We start from the raw sequence: 24,333 nt of genomic DNA on the forward strand, positions 1-24,333 counted from the left end.
CAAGTGTGCAGCACCTCAAAGCAAGCCCTAGCTTGCTGACAATGCAGCTCTTCATTTTAAAGTGATTTTCTCCCTGTGCAGATGCAGATTGCAGGATTTTTGTATTCTGCCCACCTGGGCCTACATTCGTTAATAACCTCCGCGATAAGAAAAAGGGGAGTATTTATGGAGAGAGAGAGAGAGAGAGAGACTGACTATCTACAAGGCCTTCATAGTAGTTAAGTATTTATATCTCTATAGGAGGGCCCCCTGATATGTTGAGGAGAGTTGTACGTGGTGGTTTAGGGTTCAGTTTCACATGTACTGTTCATACGCCTAACTCTACAGTATACCTTGGTGAAGATTTGACGTCATTTGGAGTGAGGAAAGTCACACAAAGAAGAAATTTCTACTATGGTCTCTCACCCTATTGTGTGACTTTCCTCACTCCAAATGACGTCAAATCTTCACCAAGGTATACTGTACTATTCATACGTCTAACTCTACATGTGAAACTGGCCCCTAAACCACCACTTGCACGTCACCTCGACCTATCATGTGGCCCTCCTACAGAGATATAAATAGGTGCACACAGTGAGGCTACTGTACTCTCCTCCACTTTCCTCCCCCACCCCCCCCCAAGCCCAGAAATGGCCAAAATGCAATTCCAAAAATGTATTGCGAATTGCGTTATGGCCATTTCAGACATATAACACAGCTTAACACCAGGGAAAAAGGTGTCCCTATTTCCGGCGTTAAAACCGTGCGATAGCATGCGTTGTGCTATCACATGGCGCGATATGGCCCCTAATTTAACTAATTCCCACCCAAATCTCCTCCCCGATCCTGCCCCCCCCCTACAAAATTTGCATTTGCGCCGTGCGCTACAGTGTTTTTCGCATGCGATAACGCCATAACACATTTTAATGGATGACCCCCCCCCACCCTTGGGTAGCATTGCAATGTGGTCAGCTTTATTGCTAAGTTAAAGTAAAAAAAAAAGGAAAAAGGGATTTTTTCACTCATCGAATGTGTTAAAAAAAAAAAAAAAGCAGAGATGCAATAATCTTCAAACTCTGATGTCTTGGGAACCTTTTGGGCCTAGCAATGATTGTCACACACACCACTAGAAATCTGCAATCGTTATCTTTCCTCTGGCGTGGTTTGAAGGATATAAAGTTACAAACATGTGCTTTAGTTTGAATACATCTCTGTCTTTTTAAAGAGTTATACTGGCGAACTCAGCACCTGCACCGGTTAAATGTGTTGCAAGCACTGGCACTTTGGTTTCTCTACGACTAAGGAAGCCAAGAGAGCACTTCCCCTGGGCTTTTTTTTTTTTTTTTCCATAATAGCCTGCTTCCCTAAGCCTTCCCCCCCACAAAGAAATAAAAAAAAAAAGAAGTCATTCACTTTAGTAAGACAAAAGCCCATCCTACAGAAAGGACGATTGTAACCCTGGCATGCCTGCACAAGACATGGGACGGAAACCAGTCAAAAGGAACTGCTAGCCCTTAAGACAATGCAAGGGCTGCGCCCTGCTGAAATTCCCCCTTCTGTAAAATCTAGAACAAAGATAAGAATTCTGTTTTACCCTCCACTTTCAGTTAGATATTGAAAAATCACCGGTACAAAATTCCCAGCCTATCACTCGGAATTCCCCAGCCTGAGTGAGCTAACCAGCAATTGGGCAACAGCTATTGTGCTCTCTCTCTCTCTGACAAGCAGACATCTGAACCGCCAAGCGCGCACGCTGGACTTTCCAGGTGGGCGTGGCCAGGGCAAGCTGGAATTCATTGCACAAGTGAAATTGCTGCAGCCAATAGAAGCTGGAAATTTCTTTTTTTTTTTTTCTTCTTCTTTACATGAGGTTTCAATAGTTAAACCACCTACTACGCTCTTCCCCATTTGATAAACTCTCATATCCTCAAATGCGTATGTGGTGAATCACACCCCCCCCAAAAAAACCCCCAACATTTCTACAGGCTCACATTCATTGCATACACGTGCTGGGTACGTTTGTGCTAACACAATCCTAGAAGTCATATGCCTGGGGTGGTTTTAGTGCAAAGCTCGGAGGAATTTACACTGGCAGCAGGAGAAAAGAAAGGTGTTTTTTTTTTCAGGTAATAAAGGGAGTTCTACTGATGTCAGTGGGACACTGTTTATTATAAATGATGTTTATTTTAAAAGGTACATAGAGGTGTAGCCACAAGGGGCTTCTAGCTAGGGTAGCTCTAGTAAAAGTCTCACCTGTGTGTATGTATACATGCACTGTACATATCATTTAGAAAGAAAAAATACACAGTACTTACATTCAATTGAGGACTGAATTTGCCAGTTATAACAGTAAAATTATTAGGTCTGCTTTCATTTCAAACACAGACGTTCTTGGTACATGCATCCTTTATTACAAGATTGTTCTACATCCTTTCAATTTCCATGCTAACATGTCCTTGAGCTCTGAAATCACAGACCTTAGACTCAAATGGCCATGGATAAGCATCCCTCCTTTGGAAAAACAGGTTCCCCTGGGATCTGACAAGGAGAAAATAAGTCTGAACCTTCTAGAAAAAAAAACAACAACCCATGAATTCACTTCTGGAGGTACAGACCAGGCAAGTAAATGGATCTGATGTTTTTAAACTTCTGAGTTCTAACTACCCATCTTAAATCATATGTTGGATTTTTTGATAGAGAGATGAAATGATCTTCCATGGTCTTTTATTCCATTCTGATCACCGGTGCTGGTCCATAGCTTTCCATATAAGTAAGGAGATCGCACAGATTAACACCAGGCAAAATTTGGAAAAAAAGAGATCCCCAGCATACATTTGAGTAGCACTACAAGACTAGACAGATCCTTGTATTTAAATTATTTAGTTTTAAAGCCCATTAACTGATAAGACATAATACATCTAAAATTACAATATGCTACTTTCATTATTATCTAATCAGAGACGCACGGAAACTTACCATTGGTCTTTAGTGGCACAAGTTTCCTGACTTCTCTGCACCAGTTCAGCTTCCTCTGGCTCTCCAGGGCAGTCTGGATGCTTCGGTCTAGCAGGGCTTTCTGAAGTATCTCCCGAAATGCCGGGCAGAACTGGCAAGTCCTGAACATTTCCAGCGTGTATCTGTGCATGGTTTTAAAGTGGTGGATTATCCCGTTGCTGGGCCGGGCAATGTCTTCCGGCATCCTCTCCCTTATCTTCACAGCCTTTAGCATATTGCTCATGTACAGGGCCTGAGGAAGGACTTGCTGGGTGGCCATCTTACTGGAAGGCAGCAGAGAAAGAACCATCATTGCCTTTAGCTTTGTGCTTGTGCACGGCGCTGCACGTCTTATATAAAAGCCCTAGCCAGAAATCCCCCTGCCGTTAGTCCTGTTCAGAATCAGGACAGCTAATCTGAGTTTCCTATGCATCACTATGTGCTCCCATCAATAAGCTAAATTGAGTCATAGCAGGGCAATGCAGTTACATCACTTCTAAAGCTCAGTCAATGCAAACCCCAGGAGAAAGAGAAGAAACAGCATTTTGATCACAGGCTCGGTAAGCCAGTTCTTTCTTATCTGAAGCAGAGCCCCATACTTTTTTTTTATTGAGTGCCTTTGCCTTGTCCTCCTGCCAAAGGAAGGTGTTTATGACCCCCTCTTGTTAGAGAAACTAATGGGAGTACTTCCCACAAGACGTCTCCCACTTAAGAAACTACTCAAAGTTTTTAGCTGGATTGATAAATGTAGCCAAGACCAGTGCCATATTAATGTGTCAGAATTCCTCTGATGTTTAAAGATTGTGCAAAGACAGAGTTATGGGCCAGTGCAGCTCTGAGACCCGTGCTATGGGTCACTATAGGGAAAAAGGGGACCAGACGTACTGAGCCTTGAGCCATGCCGCATGTAGAAGAACCAAGGACCCCGGACCCCAAGAAGAGCCAAGCCGAGGGCCTGACCCAGTGCTGAGAACCAAAGGGAATGAGCGTGGGGGGGTGAGGACTTAACTAAGACTCAGAGTACATTAAGGAGGGGGGGGCTGAACCAGAGATTCCTGGCTCATCGCAGGAAGAAGCTGCTGAGAAGCACAGAGAGCAGGGAAAAACAGCGGGAAAAGGGGACGGCGGAGCTGAAAGTAGATTGGTAGGCAGGGGGAATTCTTTGTACTGGAACTCGGCTGGGCCTTGCCTGGGCTATAGGCGCAGAAGCTGTGGTCGCCCAGGGCAGCCCATCCCGCTGGCTTCTGAACCCAAATCCTGGGGCTGATGCAAACCCACTCCCTTCCTTAACAGGGGCAGAGGGCAATGCAATTGGGAAGAGGCAGAGAGAAAACATACGGGGAGAGCTGGAGGGGAAAGAAGGTTTAGGAGAAGCTGGTGGAGGAGAAGAGGAGAAAGAAGGTGAGAGACACACACTGAAGGAATTAAAGGAATCAGGGGAAGATAAGAAAACATGGAAGCAGAGGACAGGCTGCAAACAGCGCAAAGAAGAAAACCCTGGACAGCAAAGAAAAACCTTATACATTTAGCTGCTGCCGTCCTAGGCTCCAAACAGATTCCTACCCTGGTCACTTACAAGACAGGTGAAAGGGCACTAAATCCCTGTATGCTCCTCAAGATATCGACTCTGTTAATACAAGGTCGGGGGTGAATGGATGGCTGGGTTATTACCTAACAATACGTTAGCACGGAGCTGCCCGGTTATTTATTTCCCCTTCAACCAGAAAGCAGCGGCTCTTTTTCCGCTGTGGAGCAAGTGCTGTTGTTTGTGATTTACTAACGCGTCAGCGAGTGGGTGCCAGCACGCGCCCACACTGAACAAAAACAAGTCTGCCCCTCGCTGACTCCAGGTTATTCACTGCCAGAACTTAATGCCAGGGGCGCTAGCAGAATTATTAAGTGCTTCTGGAATATCTGCCCATCAAGTACTCCTTCACCAGGCAATTTCTGAACTGGCAGCATTAACAGCCACTACCTAAATATAAAACAACTCAAACAGAGCTTTAAAAATCACTGTACAGTCGGGTTTACTTTTTTGGGGTGTTTTTTGTTATTTATCTTTAGCTCAGCTTAGCGTACACAGCTACACGGCTAACGGCACCTATAGTAATCGCACTAAAATAATGGAAAAATAAATCGTGTTGCTGTCCTGTTTAGTGGCGAGGGTCTGAATATCGGGCTGACTACCTTCGGAATCCACTGTTTTAATTAGTGCTATAGCTTGGAGATAACGCAAAATAAGTATTCTCTCCCTACAAATCCATTAAAAAGGATTTAGTCCACCTACCTCCACGTGCTCGGAAATCAGATATATGGACCCCACACATTACAGGCTGCAAACATTGCCACAAAAAAGGTTTTGCGTTCTTAAGTGCATTTTAGAGCTTTTGAAATACAGCAGAAAAAAATACAGGAAGTCCAGCCCACAGCACCGGCATGATACGGAATATCTCACATTGCCCAACTATACAAGGGGAGAAAGTAACTCGGGGCCTCTTTAATAAGCAGCATTAAGAGAGGCAATCACGCGTGTTAAACCTCCACATGAACGTGTCTGTGCTGAAGTGAACGTGCAGTCCCGCATTAAAAATTCAAATGAGCTGATAAAATTACACAAAGGAGCTCAGTTACATGCAATGCATTCGCGAAAGGCTTTACCACCTTTAGTGAATAGAGAAGGCACTACAATAACATGCAGTTCATGCATTTTAGTAAAAAGGCACCTTTGTATCCATGCTCAGGCAGTTTTGGGCCTCTTTGCTGAAATGGTGGGGAACTCTGCAAATGATCGTCAACCGTGGCATGAAACTGCCCTGGTGTAACAGGACCAAGATTTCAGTAAGAACTCACTCTAGAATGCTTCCCCAGACACAGAAAATACTCTGCGGGCAAAAACCAGGAACGACTCTGGAGTAAATGGCACCCTGGGAGAAAACTGTTAATGGCATTCTCCTCCCTCCCACCCAAATCCTCTCTATCTTCTATATCCCCCCACTGCATACTACCCCATGCTATGTATAGACTTCCCCCGCACAACTCACACCCTCTCCCTGCTCCCCAGCTTCTCCCCACCCCATCCCATGTAGGCCTCCCTTTAACTGTTCCCCCACCATTCCATGTCCAATGTCTCTGCTCGGTACCCTATGTCATATCCCTGTCACTCCACCCTCCCATATCATGTAAGTCTCCGAATCAATTAAGCCTGATACTTCACTTGGAACACATATCCAGCACAGCTCACTGCTTCAACGGCAGGGGGGGGATGAAGAAAAGAGGATTTATATTCAGACAACAACCAACAAGGTCTGAATTACACAGGCTGGGTAAACAAATAAGCGTGGGAGTAGCTTGCTTATTGTGGCGGTTACTACCCCTAACCAATTAAGCCTGATACTTCACTTAGATGCAGCTCCAGCACTACTCTCTACAGTAATGGCGGGGATGGAAGTGAAATAGAACCAAAAAGTTACTAAGGGCCAAGAGTAACAGATAAGTATGAGAAAAAAAATAAGTGTGAAAGCTTGCTGGGCAGACTGGATGGGCCGTTTGGTCTTCTTCTGCCATCATTTCTATGTTTCTATGTCTTCCCGCCATCTCTCTATGTAGGTCTCCCTATCTCCCCCATCACTCCATGTACAGTCTCCCTTTCCCTACCCTCAATATGTCAAATGTAAAAAAAAGGGGAAACAAAAGTCAAAATAAAACATCGGTCTCCCCTGCTTCCTGGTATTTTCAGTCTTCTCTCCCCTCTCAGCGGCCACACCACCAGCCCTTCTTTGGGCCTACCATTGGTCAGCACAAGGAGCGGCACTGAATAGCAAGTCAGTTTCCTCTGCTGCGCGGGGGCCAGTCTTGCGATCTGGGCCATGAGATTAGATGCTTGCGGCTCTTACTGCAAGACTGTCCCTGCGCGGTAGAGGACACTGACTTGCCATTAAGCACAGCGCACTCCTCTGCCCGCCGGGCACACGGCAGGGGGGTGAGGTGGAGGCAAATCAGCCCAGCCCAACAAGCAGTAGTGCTGCAGCACCCTTTCTCTCAAGGCGCCCTAAGGCCAGGCCTAGCTGCTACACTGTTACAGTTCATGGGGATAAGCCCCAAAATACTGCCATCAGGCTTGGAACAAGACCAAAAGTCTATAACATTACCTTTCACACAAGCTGCTAAGAGTCATCAAATGACAAATTTCTATCATCAGCAACTGAGGCCAATTCCTACCAATGACATAGAAACCTTGTGATATAAAACACTATAATCTGTTGTTTTCTAAAAGCCAGTCTACAAATAAAGCTAAAATAAAAACCAAACAGGCACATAAAATGACATACAGGTTTTTTTTTTTTTTAAAGAGGTTCTTCTATTCTGGTCTGCGACCAAACCATTGAAAAGTGGGACTGTATGAGGACATATCATTTGATATGATATTGTGTCATATCGAATGTTAAGAGGTAATTAGAATATTTTCCTGTAGATACAAAATGAGAGAAAACCCTTTGATCAAAAGGATAATAAATTGAATGTGAAAAGCCAACTTGAACATTTAGTGTGTTTGGCAAGTCATAGACAATACGCTTTCGATTAAGGGCCACGTGCCCACAGGGTTTTTTCCCTTTGTGCATTGAAGGAGGAAATAGCTCTATATCCCAGGAATAAGTTATATCCATTACAGAAATGTACCAGTCAAATTCATTAAACTGCTAGCCAGCTATTAGTTTGTATTAGCACCCACCTAGGAAATATTGTCACTGACAAAGGATGAACCTGCATGACTGGAGGCTTTCAGTTTCACCTTGCACTATCTATAGTTCAGTGTTTAGTGCCCTGACAACTGCTGTACGTACATCTGTACATGACAAAGTGCAGCGTTCTTTTAACAACAGATGTGTTGTACCGGGATTTAAGACTGAAAATGAGATTATCTACCAATCTCAGGCCTTCCCCCCCCATCAACCTTAGAGAAGTGTATTCCAGCAACCACTATCAGTCTGGTCAGTTATGCAGCACTATATTTTTGACCTGATTATTGCTTCTCAACTCTTGCCCTCTCATACTATTAAACAGTTTCCTATGGAAGTCTTGTTAATTTTATGTGACTGCTTATTAAAGCAGCTTTCTTTAAATCTCATTATACAGCTCCATAGGGAGCAATATTGGCCTCAAAACAGAAGCTATAAAAATGACGCATATTAAACTTTTTGTTCACTATTAACTGTATATTAGCCCACTACTATTAATTCTACAATAGTAAATGATCTTGGTGCCGTATGAGGTTATATGATCACAATAAACAGCTTTCATGCTAATGTAATTATCTCACCTTCACTTCAGAAAGGTGTAGTAAATCTATTTAAAACAGGACGGCTTCACTATACTAAAAGAAGTCTGCCTAAAGTGTTCATTTGATGCTGTGGGCATTTGGGCACATTGTGGCTATGTCTTTGAGACAGCTAAGGTGTCAACTGAAGGGAAGTCCCCTTGCATATAGGTGAAAGGCTAAGAACAGTAAACATACAAATAAATATGGCACTATCCAAAAGAATGCAAAGGTACACGTCACCAGTTATGTGACTGCTACAATATAAATAATACCTAAACCTTTAGACTACTGAATGAAACCATTTCCCATAACCATTTTTTTAAAAATGTGTGCACTTAATATTTCTAATAAACCATAAACACACATATTCGTTATCTCTAATTTGATGCACATCTCAGTACTCTCTCCACAAACAGTTCTGCAGTCCCACAAAGCCCTTCACCCCGGCCTGCTGCAGGAAGCAAACACCTACAGCACCGGCTCTGGATTTTTACCTGTCAGCGAAGAACAAGCAGCAAAACCGACTTTGGGAATGGGCCGATGGAGCCTGCGTGCAATGCCGATTCCCCCCCTCCCGTTTTTGTTTTACTGCTGTAAAGTCTCTGCGCCCGCTGCAGTTCGCCATGCAAAGAGCTCCAGCCCCATGAGTCCGAGAGGCAGCGGGCGGCTCTTCACTTCCCTCGCAGGCCCAGCTTGCCAGCGGCTCCAGGTACTCGCTGCCTAAGCCCAGGCGAGTCTCAGCTAAGCTCCGGCTCTCTGCCGTCCACCCTCCGGGCAGCGCCTCACTTCCCCTCCCCTCGGTCGCTGGACCGGGGATTTCCACAGCTCGGGGACTTTCCAGCCAGCGACGCCTGGCAGGGGAGGGTGGGGGTGGGGCCAGAGCGAGGCTGAAGGAGGCGGAGGGCAGCCCTGCTCGTGCACGCGGCGAGCGCAGACAGTGCAGGACTCCTCCGCTAGGGGAACCCCAGCCCTGCCTCGCGCGAAAGCTTCAAAGAGGCACAGAGAAAGGCTGGGGGCGCACAGCGCCAGGAAGTTGGCTGCTTCTTAGCTGCTTCAGATAACTTGATTGGCATGGCAGTTTTTGACAGATAAAGTGGTTAAAATAAATGTTGTTACAGAGAGGACAAGGACCATTCTTGGATTCTGGTGTTGGTCTATATTGCACCTGGCCAGATTAGGTTTCTGATATAAGATACATGTTTTGCTGCTACAACTGATATATCTTGTTTTCCCCAGAACTCTATCGAGTTTTTTCCTGCTCATTCTTTTATGGGAAGTCTTTGGTTTTCTCTGTCAGCTTTGGGAAATGTGCACCTTTCCTATTTTTGTATTTGCAGAGTACAGGAGGAAATGCATTTGTTTCTGTTTGACTAGTGTTCACTTTCACTCTTGCCTTCTTATGTTTGTACTCATTTTAGTCAGAAATGTGTTCCTTGCTCTATAGTCTCATCTTCTGGTGCAAGAAATGGATGGGGATGTCTGCTGTTTTGGGAGGCTATCCTGTGCCTTGAGCTGCCTGGCTGTACTTTCAGGGTTCTTCTGATAGGGAGAGGTCAGGAGAGACCCTTCCTTAGTTAGTATAGCTGTGTTTAAAAAAGGATTGGATAAGTTCTTGGAGGAGAAGTCCATTACCTGCTATTAAGTTCACTTAGAGAATAGCCACTGCCATTAGCAATGGTTACATGGAATAGACTTAGTTTTTGGGTACTTGCCAGGTTCTTATGACCTGGATTGGCCACTGTTGGAAACAGGATGCTGGGCTTGATGGACCCTTGGTCTGACACAGTATGGCATTTTCTTATGTTCTTAAAGGGCCCTGATCTCTTAGGGCTGAACCATCATAAAATATTACAGTATGCCACATAGGGATGTGTATTCACTTGAAACAAATGAGTAAAATGTGACAAAGATGTGTTTCATTCATGGCCCCTGAAATGAATGGAATGTGCCTATCAAAATAAATAAAAGTTTTCATTTCCATTTGTTTATGTTCACCATTCTGAAACGCCCCTTCTAAGAGACAGATGTTTGAGCATACTATCATTTAAGTGAACTACAGCAAAAAAAAAAAAAAAAAAAAGAGAACAATGCAGCTATGTAACTTCCGGGCTGCTAGCCCAGGAAAATCAAACTACCCCTTACTGTGAAGGTGCTTAACTGACCATTGAATGTATTTGCATATGACAGCCCCCTGGACTTCTAGTGGGTTGTTTTTGTAGGAAATATCACTAAAAAAAGAATTCAACCTCCTAAATTACAGAACCATGACTGGGAAAGGGATTTGTGAGAGAAATGTACTGGAAAACAATCCTAGGAAGCAAATAGATTTTCACCCTGACTCACAAGGGTATTCAGACATGTGGGTACCAAGTTCCCAGACAACAGCAGATAACCAGGCAGGATGGAGGAGTGTGCATATAGTTTCTCTCCATGGTCCTGACTGGATCTTGGCCTTTTGGTTGAGAGGGAATAGCTCATACAGGGTCACACAATAGATAAAGCAAAAGCCAGCATGAGAGAAGGTGACTTATCCAAGCTGGGTAACAGCACATGACTGGCTATGACCTTAGTGGTACTAAAGTCACTGAAAGCTGAGACTGTGGTGGGCCAGAGTCACTGAATACTAAAACAGCCATGAGTCTACTAGAGTTGTAAACCCAAGCAAAGGATGAGAACTGAAGGACAGCAGCAGGTTGAGAGATAGAGTGTCGTCCCCCCCCATCCCGAGATCAAGCGGTTCCCCACCTGCAGATCTAGAGGTGGAATGTGCCCCCCTTGAACAAAGGGACCCCAGCAGCATTCGTGAAGGTGGAGTCGGCACCCCTGGAGGGCATGGACTGCAGCGCTGGCAGGGAATTTTTAGCAGAATGGAAGAAGATGGTTTAAATACAGTGGACCCCCCCCCCAGGCCAACACTGCCCACCAGCCCAGCTGCATCTTTTCACATGGGTGACAGTTGGGATGGGGGGGGGGGGAGGATAATAATACTTAAGCAGGAATGCAAGAGGTCCCTTCTATTCTATTTGGTGGTATATCGTGGGGGGCCAACAACACCAAATTGCCAAATACTAAATGAACCTCTTGTAGAAATGTATATAGTTGTGTAGACCGAGACTATTGACCACAAGTAGATAAGTGTGCTGCTTGACATCCTATTAACCATGTACATAGTCATGTAGAAATATATATGCTTGTATAGTCTAATACAGCGATTCTCAACCAGTGTGTTGCGACACTGCCAACCAGTGGCTTAAAGCCCCCCATTTTGATTCTCTTCAAGTTGCTGAAAGGAGTAAGCTCTCTCTCTCTCTCTCTCTCTCTCTCTCACACACACACACACACACACAGAGACATTCCACACCCAGACTGATACAGAGTGAAACAGATATCTAAACAGACAGAGACAGACATAGTTATATCCCATACCTAGACAGTCAGAGAGGCAGACACTCTCACAAAGAGACAGAAACCCAACACCCAAATACAGTGATGCAAACATACCATACCTAGACAGAAAAACACAGACACATAACTTCCCGTCAGAAGACACATAGAGTGTGAGGCAGAGACACAGAGAGAAACACAGGCAGATAGACCACATCACATACGGACTAGAAACACAGAGGTACATACTACAAGCCACATGCCACAATATTCCTTTATTACATTTATTTATTTTGACGTTTTATATTCCGTCATTCCATATATAGATCACAATGGTTTACAAAGTGACATTAAGAACATAAGAAATTGCCATACTGGGTCAGACCAAGGGTCCATCAAGCCCAGCATCCTGTTTCCAACAGAGGCCAATCCAGGCCACAGGAACCTGGCAATTACCCAAACACTAAGAAGATCCCCTTGCTACTGATGCAATTAATAGCAGTGGCTATTCCCTAAGTAAACTTGATTAATAGCCGATAATGGACTTCTCCTCCAAGAACTTATCCAAACCTTTTTTGAACCCAGCTACACTAACTGCACTAACCACATCCTCTGGCAACAAATTCCAGATCTTTATTGTGCGTTGAGTGAAAAAGAATTTTCTCCGATTAGTCTTAAATGTGCTACTTGCTAACTTCATGGAATGCCCCCTAGTCCTTCTATTATTCGAAAGTGTAAATAACCGAGTCACATCTACTCGTTCAAGACCTCTCATTCATAGTTATAACTCAACAAACAATCAATGATTTGTTGCAGAGAGAGGTGGTATTCATAGACAGGCATTAATATTTATCTAGTGAAATGTCTAGTACATATTAATAATAGATCTGGTACTTAAGGCAAAGAGTATTGAAAAAGAAATCAAAATGATAGTTTTCACATCTTAGTCAGTGGGTTCTTTTAAGAATCGTCCATTCTCTCGTTTGATTTATTCTTCATGATTCGATTATTATCTTATGTCCTTCTTGACTTTGCTGTCCTGTATATTCTGAAGTTTTAAAGTTAATTTATATGTGTTTTTGAATAGCCATGCTTTTAGCTCACATTTAAATCTCTTTTTATCTGGTAAAATACATAAAGGGTTTAGGGCAGGTGGTTTAACTATTAATGAGTTTCTACTCAGCCAAATCATTTCAGTCTTTTTTTGGGTTTAATGTTCCTTTAAGTTGCAAAAGTTCTTGTATTACTTTTCATATAGGTAGAGAGTAATGAGGCTGTATTTTCAAATGATCTGGAGAGCGGGATGTAAAATTGTAGGTCATCAGCATACAAGAAGAAAATTATTCCTAGATTCGCCAGTAATTTACACAGTGGAAGCATGTAAATATTGAATAGTGTGGCTGAGATGGCTCAGCCTTGAGGGACTCCTGTATCACACTGGAAAGTATCAGATGTATGGTTGCCCAGTTTGACTTGGAATGTTCTGTTCGATAGAAATGAAGAGAACCTTCTGAGAACCCTGCCATCCATCCCAATGTTTTTCATCTGATGGCATAACAGGTTATGGTCCACAGGGTCTTATTTTCTACACGTATCGCGTGCGATACCGAAATGGGGGCGGAGTCGGCCCCGGAAGAGGAGGAGTCGGGGCGTCACCGGGGCTGACTCCGCGAAGCCGCCGCAGACGACGGAAAGGTAAGGACCTTTTCGCGCCCTATTTCACTCCCAATAGCTCCACCTTCTATGGTGGTGCTATTGGGTGCGAAACCGGCAGCGATCACACCGCGACGGTGCGAACCATGCCGGCTAGCACAGGCCCGCCCCCCGTTTCGTCCGCCCGCCCCTCATTTCTTAAGTATCACAGGCCTGCAATACTTTAGAAAATGAGGCCCACAGTGTCAAAAGCGGCCATTAAGTCAATTAGATTCATAAGATTCATCTGTGTAAAGCCCTCGTAAAACCAAGTCCATTAAGGAGAGGAGTAATGTCTCAGTTGAGTGATGATTTCGGAGAGAATAATTTGATCTTCCAGGTGACTTACAAGCTGGGATAACACTGCGAATCCTCACCAGACCGGGTAAGTGGGGGCTGGTGGGGATCCTGGCCCTGGCATTTTTCCAGAAGGGTGAGAGGAAAGGATCATTTTTTTGGCCGTTTTTTTTTTTTTTTTTTTTAAATTGCTTGATTCGTTTATTTCACACGAATGAAATGAATCACACAATCCACGAACTGAAATTTATGGGAAAACACCTCCTGAAAATGAACCAAAAAATGAAAACACATTTTTTTCCCTCACATCCCTACAGAGAAACACAAAAGCCATCCTTGATATATTGGAAGCCTATTTCAAGCCTGCAAAAATGTATGATATGAAAGATACATATTTGGCTGCTGCAAAGAAGGGGGAGGGGGGATTAACAACTTTATCACATGTTTGAGAGAGAAAGTAATGACATATAAGTAAGGTCACTGAATGACAAACTGATTCAGGATAAATTAGCCCTTGGCATAACTAATAAGTGCACGCATCACTAACTTCTGATAGAGCGAGAATTAAATTTGAATACAGCTACTGAAATATGTCACACTGCGGAGCCCACTGACATGAAAGTGAGAGCTACAGAGCAGGACCAGCAAGTTGACAGTGTTAATGCAACAGATAAGCATCAGTGAAGCACAGATGGCGTCTGCAATAAGCAAAAAAGCAGGCTCACCCATCTGCAATTCAATCTGCAGCATGCACGTATTATGGCAACGTACATAAGCAAGAGAAAGAACACGGTCCAGCATATGGGAAAACATGTAAGACATGTGGTAGCCTGAATCATCATGTGAGAGTGCGTCCATCGAGTCAAAGGGTGAAACAGAGGAAGTAAGCTGCATAAGTTGGAGAAGGTATGAGAGTCAGATGATGAAGATTTGCTCAGTATTGATCTATTCTTCTCAAAGGAATGCTGAACAAAAGGATGGAAATAGTTTGTGAATCTCAGATTAAATAATATTCTACAATCCTGTCAGTTGGACTCTGGGGCCACATTTAAATAAATGTGTCTGAAAGACAAAATAAAGTCGGTACTGAGGGCAAACTACAACTGAATGATACCAAAATATAGCTATTTTCAGGAGACCTCAAGACATCCTTGGAAAATGTTTAATACACAGTGCAGCATACGTGGACAAGATCATGAGACTGATTTTGAGATAGTAAAAGCCATTCAGAAATCACTGATGCCTGGTTTGACATGTGAGCAGCTTGGGTTGATCCAGGTCACCATTCATGCTGAGCTAAACCGCATAGAACAGCAATATACCAGACTGATGTTGAGACTACAGTTAAGAACATAAGAACATGCCATACTGGGTCAGACCAAGGGTCCATCAAGCCCAGCATCCTGTTTGCAACAGTGGCCAATCCAGGCCATAAGAACCTGGCAAGTACCCAAAATCTAAGTCTATTCCATGTTACCGTTGCTAGTAATAGCAGTGACTATTTTCTAAGTCAATTTAATTAATAGCAGGTAATGGACTTCTCCTCCAAGAATTTATCCAATCCTTTTTTAAACACAGCTATACTAACTGCACTAACCACATCCTCTGGCAACAAATTCCAGAGTTTAATTGTGCGTTGAGTGAAAAAGAACTTTCTCCAATTAGTTTTAAATATGCCACATGCTAACTTCAAGGAGTGCCCCCTAGTCTTTCTATTATCCGAAAGAGTAAATAACCGATTCACATCCTCCAGTTCTAGACCTCTCATGATTTTAAACACCTCTATCATATCCCCCCTCAGCCATCTCTTCTCCAAGCTGAACAGACCTAACCACTTTAGTCTTTCCTCATAGGGGAGCTGTTCCATTCCCTTTATTATTTTGGTTGCCCTTCTCTGTATCTCCTCCATCGCAACTATATCTTTTTTGAGATGCAGCAACTAGAATTGTGCACAGTATTCAAGGTGCAGTATCAAAATGGAGTGATACAGAGGCATTATGACATTTTCGCTTTATTAACCATTCTCTTCCTAATAATTCCTAACATTCTGTTTGCTGTTTTGACTGCTGCAGCACACTGAGCCAACGATTTCAATGTATTATCTACCATGATGCCTAGATCTCTTTCATGGGTGGTAACTTCTAATATGGAATCTAACATCATGAAACTATAGCATGAGTTTTTTTTCCCTATATGCATCACCTTGCACTTATCCACATTAAATTTCACCTGCCATTTGGATGCCCAATTTCCCAGTCTCACAAAGTCCTCCTGAAATTTATCACAATCCGCTTGTGATTTAATTACTCTGAATAATTTTGTATCATCTGCAAATTTGATTACCTCACTTGTATTTCTTTCCAGATCATTTATAAATATATTGAAAAGCACGGGTCCCAGTACAGATCCCTGAGGCACTCCACTGCCCACCCCCCTCCACTGAGAAAATTGTCCATTTAATCCTATTGTCTGTTTCCTGTCTTTTAACCAGTTTGTAATCCACAAAAGGACATCGCCTCCTATCCCATGACTTTTTAGTTTTCTTAGAAGCCTCTCATGAGGAACTTTGTCAAATGTCTTCTGAAAATCCAAATACACTACATCTACTGGTTCATCTAAAAAAAGATATAATTGCGATGGAGAAGATACAGAGAAGGGCAACCAAAATAATAAAGGGAATGGAACAGCTCCCCTATGAGGAAAGACTAAAGTGGTTAGGTCTGTTCAGCTTGGAGAAGAGACGGCTGAGGGGGGATATGATAGAGGTGTTTAAAATCACGAGAGGTCTAGAACGGGTAGATGTGAATCGGTTATTTACTCTTTCGAATAATAGAAAGACTAGGGGGCACTCCATGAAGTTAGCATGAGTACATTTAAAACTAATCGGAGAAAGTTCTTTTTCACTCAACGCACAATTAAACTCTGGAATTTGTTGCCAGAGGATGTGGTTAGTGCAGTTAGTATAGCTGTGTTTAAAAAAGGATTGGATAAGTTCTTGGAGGAGAAGTCCATTACCTGCTATTAATTAAGTTGACTTAAAAAATAGCCACTGCTTTTATTAGCAATGGTAACATGGAATAGACTTAGTTTTTGGGTACTTGCCAGGTTCTTATGGCCTGGATTGGCCACTGTTGGAAACAGGATGCTGGGCTTGATGGACCTTTGGTCTGACCCAGTATGGTATGTTCTTATGTACCTTTATCTACATGTTTATTAACTCCTTCAAAAAAGTGAAGCAGATTTGTGAGGCAAGACTTGCCTTGGGTAAAGCCATGTTGACTTTGTTCCATTAAACCATGTCTTTCTATACATTCTGTGATTTTGATCATATAGAAAGGAATGGTTTAATGGAACAAAGTTGATCAATGCATATAATGATATGTTTTATGGACCAGTGGAATCTATTCCAGAAGAAGTCCATTTTGAACTCAATCCCAGTATTTCACCAATCCAATATGCTCCATGCAATGTACCAGTAGGCATACAGCCAACGGTAAAATCACAGTTGGACAGGCATGATGTAGTGGTAGCCATTTGCTGGATTATTTGTGATAACTCTGAATATAAGCCTTCATATACAAGGTTTCTTGTCGGTGGTTTTCATATCTTGCAAGTGTAATAAGATTGCCCTTTGGTATGTTTGTTTATAGTAGGCCAGATTGACAAAATAAAGAGTAGCAAATCACCTGAACTGGATGGTATGCACCCCAGGGTTCTGAAGGAACTCAAAAACGAAATTTCAGATCTATTAGTAAAGATTTGTAACCTATCAATAAAATTGTCCATTATACCTGAAGAATGAATGGTGGCCAATTTAACCCCAATATTTATAAAGGGCTCCAGAGGTGATCCAGGAAGCTAAAGACCAGTAAGCCTGACTTCAGTGTTGGAAAAAATATTGGAAACTATTCTAAAGATCAAAATCACAGAGCATATAGAAAGACATAGTTTAATGAAACACAGCCAGTATGGATTTTCCCAAAGGAAGTCTTGCCTCACAAATTTGCTACATTTTTTTTGAAGAAGTTAATATACATGTGGCTAAAGATGAACCAGTAGATATAGTGTATTTGGATTTTCAGAAGGTGTTTGACAAAGTCCCTCATGAGAGGCTTAAAGAAAACTAAAAAGTCATGGGATAGGAGGTGATGTCCTTTTGTGGATTGCAAACTGGTTAAAAGACAGGAAACAGAGTAGGATTAAATGGTCTGTTTTCTCAGTGGAAAAAGGTAAACAGTGGAGAGCCTCAGGGATTTGTACTTGGACTGGTGCTTTTCAATATATTTATAAATGATCTGGAAAGGGAAACAATGAGTGAGGTGATCAAATTTGCAGATGACACAAAATTATTCAGAGTAGTTAAATCACAAGCAGATTGTGATAAATTGCAGGAGGACTTTGCAAGACTGGAAGATTGTGTATTCAAATGGTGGATGAAATTTAATGTGGACAAGTGCAAGATGATGCATATAGGGAAAAATAACCCATGCTATTGTTACATAATATTAGGGCCCATATTAGAAGCTACCACCCAGGAAAAAGATCAGGCGTCATAGTGGATAATACATTGAAATTGTCAGCTTAGTGTGCTGCGGCAGTCAAAAAAACAAACAGAATGTTAGGAATTATTAGCAAGGGAATGGTGAATAAAACAGAAAATGTCATAATATCTCTCTATCACACCATGGTGAGACCGCACCTTGAATACTGTGTGCAATTCTGGTCGCCGCATCTCAGAAAAGATATAATTGCACTGGAGAAAATACAGAGAAAGGTAACCAAAATGAAAAGGTAATGGAATGGCTCCCCTATGAGGAAAGGATTAAGAGTACTCCTGGGGGAATTCTGTGCAAAAAAATTTAAAATTCTGTGCACGAAAACTTAAAATTCTGCAAAATTCTGCAAACTTTATATTGGTCAAAATAACACAATTTACATGACAGTCTTTAAGTAATTATATTTTAAATTAATATAGAAAATAGTTATTACTTAAAGATGCAGAACTTTAAATATTTTGAGCAGAATTTCCCTAGAAATTCACCTTAAGAGTGTCCCTTCCACTCGCTCTCCCTACTCCCTGGACACTTTGCCCTTTCAAGCCCCAACTCCTCCACCTGCCAGTATCTCCCCTCTCCACCTCTAGGCTCAACCCCTTCCACTCTATCACCAGTCCCAGAGTTTGACCCTTTTCTCAGTACTGCCCCTCACACAGGCTCACTCTGTCCCTCCACATACACACACCCTCATACAGGCTCCCTCACTCTCTCGCACACACACATATCCCCTCATACAGGGCCCTCTCTTTTGCATACACACCCACATGAACTCCCTTTCTCTCTCACACTTACATCCTGACTCAGGCTACCTATGTCTCTCTATCACGAACCCCTTCACACAGGATGTCTCACACATACACAATCTCTTCACATAGACTAGCGCCCTCACATACACACGATCCCTTTTTCATACACACGAGCTCCCAATCTCTCACACACATACACACTCCTTCACAATCTCCTCATATAGGCTCCCTCTCTCTGAAACCCACTCTCAAGTATTCCACCCCCGCTCTCTTACCTCCCATGCTCTCTCTCACCCTCCCCTCTCTCACACCTCACCTTCCTGCTCTCATCATCCCCTCCCCCATACCCCCTCCTCTCTCTCACACCCCCTTTCCTCTCTCACAACCCTCCCCTCTCCTTCTTCACTCACACACACACACCCACATACCCACACACACACACACACATACCCACACACACACACACACACACATTCTCTCTCACCAGGGCCTTTATCTTCGCTGCGAACAGAGCACACTCCGTTCGCAGCACACAAGGGCCTTCCATTTCCGCGCGAGCGGAGCACATTCTGTTCACAGCATATGGAGACCTTCCATTTTCGCCATGAACAGCGCGCCTGGGCATCATCTTTGCCATGAGTGGAGTGCGTCCCGCAGCACACACGGGCCTTCGTCTTCGCGCACTTCCTTCACAGCATGCCGAGGTTTCCTCTGCTATTTTCTGTGCAGAATTTGGCAATTCTGTGCAGAAAATGGCAATTCTGCTCAGGGGGGAATTCTGCGCTCCACAGTAGCGCAGAATTCCCCCAGGACTGAAAGAGGTTAGGGCTGTTCAGCTTGGAGAAGAGATAGCTGAGGGGGAATATTATAGAGGTCTTTAAAATCATGAGAGTTCTAGAACAGGAATATGAATCGGTTATTTACGCTTTCAGATAATAGAAGGACTAGGAGGCACTCCATGAAGCTAGTGAGTAGCACATTTAAAACAAATCACTCAATGCACAAATAAGCTCTGGAATTAGTTACAAGAGTATATGGTTATGACAGTTAGTGTAGCTAGATTTAGAAAAGGTTTGGATAACTTCCTGGAGGAGAAGTCCATTAACTACTATTAATCAAGTTGATTTAGAGAATAGCCACTGCTATTACTGATATCAGTAGCATGGGATCTACCTAATGTTTGGGTACTTGCCAGCTACTTGTAACCTGGATTAGCCACTGTTGGAAACAGGATGCTGGGCTTGATGGACCCTCGGTCTCACCTAGTATGACAACTTCTCATGTTCTTATGATCATTGTGCAATTGTGACTGAACCGACAGAATGGATAAGTAAACATGGTTAAGATAGAGAAAATGAGAATTTGTATTGATTCTTTGTTTCTAAACCTAGCACTGAGGAGATCTAAGTATATCATGCCAATGCTTGAATATTTCTTATACAAGCAGCCTAAGGCAATGTTTCCAACCCTCTCCTGGAGGCACACCTATCCAGCCAGGTTTTCTGGATATCTATAATGAATATGTATGAGATAGATTTGCATACATTGGAGACCCAGGGTATGCAAATCTATCCTAATAAGTGTGCCTCCAGCAGAGGATGCATTCCTACAATGTAAGTTAGATGACAAAAGCAGTCTCATGACAATGTTCTGGACCATTAAGGCCAGGAAAAGATGGATCAAACGATCATTTAGTGTCTCGATAGCACTAGAGGTGTATCAATGGAAGCAGCATGAACTATTAGCAGGACTCAGTGGTATCGAGTCAGTAACGGATGACACGGATGACATCCTCATAATGGGCTGTGGAGACTGACGAGGAAGCAGAGCACAACCATGATGACAGTGTGAAAACATTGTAATTCATGTTGAAGCAAGTCCACCTTCACTGGCACATCCTTTCCTCACAGGGATTGAAGGCAAACCTGGATAAAGTTAGAGCTGTACAGGATATGCCACAGCCTATGGCTGAAACATCTATGCAGCGCATTCTTTATTTATTTACTTATTTATACAACTTTTCTATACCGTTATACAGAAGACCGTGTTTCTATCTCTACGGTTTACATATTAATAATATAAAAACAATAAAACATTAAAAGATAAAAGATAGATTAGAATAAAAATTACATAAAAGCAATCAATACAAATAATTTGAGTTTATAAATTTGAGTTTATAACATATTTAGCAAAATTCATGCCATGTCTGTCAGAGGTATATGAGCTTTTGTGAAAACTTCTGGATGAGGTTGCTGTTTGGCATTGGCTTCCAAATCATGACCAGGCAGTGCAGGAAATAAAATACTTGGTCATCAATGCACTTGTGTTGAAGTACTCCAATGCCACCAAGCTGGTTGTGATACAGAATGATGTTGTAAAAGTGGTTTTGGCTGTTTTATGTAAAAGGATCAGCCAGTGGCCTTTACTTCTAGGGCAGTTACCCCAGTTGAGTAGAATTATGCACAAATCAAAAACAAATGTATGAGCGTCTGCCTGCCAATATTTTCATCATTCCCTCTATGACCACGATATCATTACAGCAGAAACTGATCCTAACCTGCCCCTATTGTAGCACCAAAACGTCTTCAGAGCATGCTGCTTATATTGCAGCAAGGGCCGTATTTAAATGTTGGGCACCCATAGGCAGTGTTGGAGAGAGGGAAGTGAGAAACCATGGAGATCAGAAAGTGGTAAACATCAATTCCCCCCACCACCATCTCCCAAAGTCACAAAGTGTAGTGGATTGAGGCAGGCTACTCCTAGGTATAGTTGCACTCCCCTTTGGCCTGAGTATTTGGCACCTTCAAAATTTTATGCCCTATTGCATATGTTGCCCATAACTAAATCTGGGCCAGATTGCAGCATTACAATCTTGATGTTAACATAAAAACAAATTACTGACAGCAAATATAGAACAAATACCCAGCAAGTTGCTCATGGTAGTTGTCTATAAGTAAGGCCCTGAGAAATGACTCTTTTCTACAGATGTTTAAATAATTAGAAGATTGGAATGCTTTTTCATATCATTTCCAAGCTTGAATGCCTAATACTTCACTGTTCTTCACCAATGATGAAATAGTCAAATGGCTTTTTCATATCATTTCCGTCAATTCCATAAATGAATACCCCATCAATTCCATAAATGAATGATATCATGACCATTGATAAGTATTAGTCTTATATCATAGACACTATAGAGTATATTCATTCATTACTTGAGTCATTTGACATCGTGTGAAGAAATAGGGTCACTTTATGTTATACTCTTAATAACAAATAAGATATATACTCATTTATAAGGATTACAGGTATAATAATGAATTCATATGTCATGTTTGGAAAGCACCATTGTTCTTGGTTTCAAATAAGCGTTCAGGGAAAGTGTCCATATGATAATAAATGTGAACGAATAGGGTGAATGTTCCATCATTGCTGTATAGATAGTATTATTGTAAATGACATATTAATTGCTGTTATAATTTAAATGTCAAATTTTGTACAAGCTTGTATCTTTTGGATGTTATTTTTGATGCTATGATGTATAAGACCAATGTTTTATTTCTTGTGGTGATGGGATGTTTTTAATGTTTGAGTGGGAATGAATGTGATGTGTGTAGGGTAATTTTTTGGTCTATTATTTATGTGATATTTTGGAAAATAAAAACAGACTCTCATTTATTTCATTTGTTATTTATTTTTTGAACACCAGACTATGTAACAGTGTATTAATTCTGCTGGAAGATATCAGTGAAGGATAATTCAGACCAGCATTTTCTGAGTATATCTTAAAGGAGCTTGTTTTCTCTGAACCAAAGAAAATGGAAGAAGAACAGCAAAGCATTCTGGATATTTTTCTATATGTGCTGAAACTTTGAGGTGAGGCCTTGCAGAAAGAATGCTTAGGTTGTAAAACATATCCTGGCGTGGGTGCCAGTCTGCCTACTGTTAGCCCTGCTGAAACAAAGAGCTTTGATGCTGATTGGAGGATGCTTATCTCTAATGGCATTTTGAGACTTTGCAGTTCTCTATGCTAACATGAATTCTTCACTTCTTAAGAAAAGATTGAAACTTCCAGTCAAAGAGCTGTGCTTGGCTCTCATCCATATGCATTGTCTATGCATGCATTATGTGAATTGTCTGCTATAAAAGTGAATGAAACAAAGGAACTTGAATTCCTGCCAAGGTTCCCACATCTGAATGAGCTCTCACCAATATCAATGGACCAGAAAAAGCCAACGGCTTGGTAGCAGACCTGCCTGATCATCAGTGTTTGAGAGCAGAGGCTGATCAAAGATGCCTGCACTCAGCTAAGCTTTCTCGACCTGAAGACTGTTGAACACAGAATCAGATGTCTTCACACAAAGAGAAACTACCCATCTCCTGAAGCTGTGGCTTGCCAGCTTGGTGGGAGAAACTTTAATTTTTAATTAAAAGGTCTGAAGTTACCTTTACTTTGGGGTAGATAGTTGTGATTGCTCTGAATTAAATCTGTGCAAACTTGCGGTCAATAAGCTGTAGAGCTACTTTAGAAACTGTGAAGCTGCCTCTAACTTTCTAAATTACCTAAGCGATTATTATATCAATCAGTTATAGTTTAACTGATAAAACTCTCAATAAAACCCCTAACATTAGACAAACTGAATCAGTTCTTGTTCTGAGTAATATGAACTCTGATCGATGCTAGCCTGAGTAATTAATACATTCATAAATACAATATAAATAAAAATACAAATATAAATAAATAAATATAATATTAATTCTGTATTTGTGGTGTTACCATTCCCTACATCAGGAGACCTTGAAACTGCCTAAGGGATTTGAAAGGAAAGAACCCAAAAAATAGACTTTTTTTTTAGCTATATGTGTGAATCTTTATGCAGTTATGCAACTTTGCCATGTACTAATTGTTGCTGAATTTTCAAAAATCTACCACAGAATTTGCTAACTCTTGCCACAGAATCTTGAAAAAACAGCCGTAGGAAACTGAGGGCTCTGATTATAACAAAGAGAGGTCAGTAGCGGCCAGCAGCTTTATAGTGGTAATGCAAGTGCTGGTATTCTGCCAACCACTGACTTCCACTGCTGCTGTTCTCCCCTCCCTATGAAGCTATTCTATCTCCTCCTCTCCCTGGAGGACCTTTTCTTGATGCTGGGGCCAGTCTGACGCCCGATCATGTAAGTGATGGCAGCAGCGATCCTTTGTGAAAGTGTGCAGTGCAAGGACTGAGCCAACATGCTCTCTCTGCTCCTAAGACCCCACAGTGGCCCCTCCTGCCCTGCTTACACACAGGAAGCAAGGCCTGAGAGCAGAGGAGAATGTGCGTGGCTCATTGCCTGGCCTGTGAACCTCCACAATGTAGCACTGATG

At 42.3% G+C, this 24,333-nt stretch overlaps 1 protein-coding gene across 5 annotated transcripts in view; it reads right to left on the reverse strand.

Annotated features, from left to right (window-relative positions):
* The window catches only part of TNFAIP3 (TNF alpha induced protein 3), an 83,324-nt gene that overhangs the window by 23,510 nt on the left and 35,481 nt on the right, over window positions 1-24,333 (reverse strand). For 2 of the 5 annotated variants that reach the window (XM_029596484.1, XM_029596485.1), the window contains one exon: window positions 2,956-3,257. In XM_029596484.1, coding sequence (XP_029452344.1) covers window positions 2,956-3,253 — 298 coding nt within the window. In that variant the 5' untranslated portion in view covers window positions 3,254-3,257. Of the gene's footprint in view, window positions 1-2,955; window positions 3,258-8,784; window positions 9,164-24,333 lie in introns of those variants that run through there. The other 3 variants (XM_029596483.1, XM_029596486.1, XM_029596488.1) reach the window with 3 other exon arrangements.

The sequence above is a fragment of the Rhinatrema bivittatum genome, chromosome 3 (genome assembly GCF_901001135.1).
Source record: "Rhinatrema bivittatum chromosome 3, aRhiBiv1.1, whole genome shotgun sequence".
Lineage (NCBI taxonomy): Eukaryota > Metazoa > Chordata > Amphibia > Gymnophiona > Rhinatrematidae > Rhinatrema > Rhinatrema bivittatum.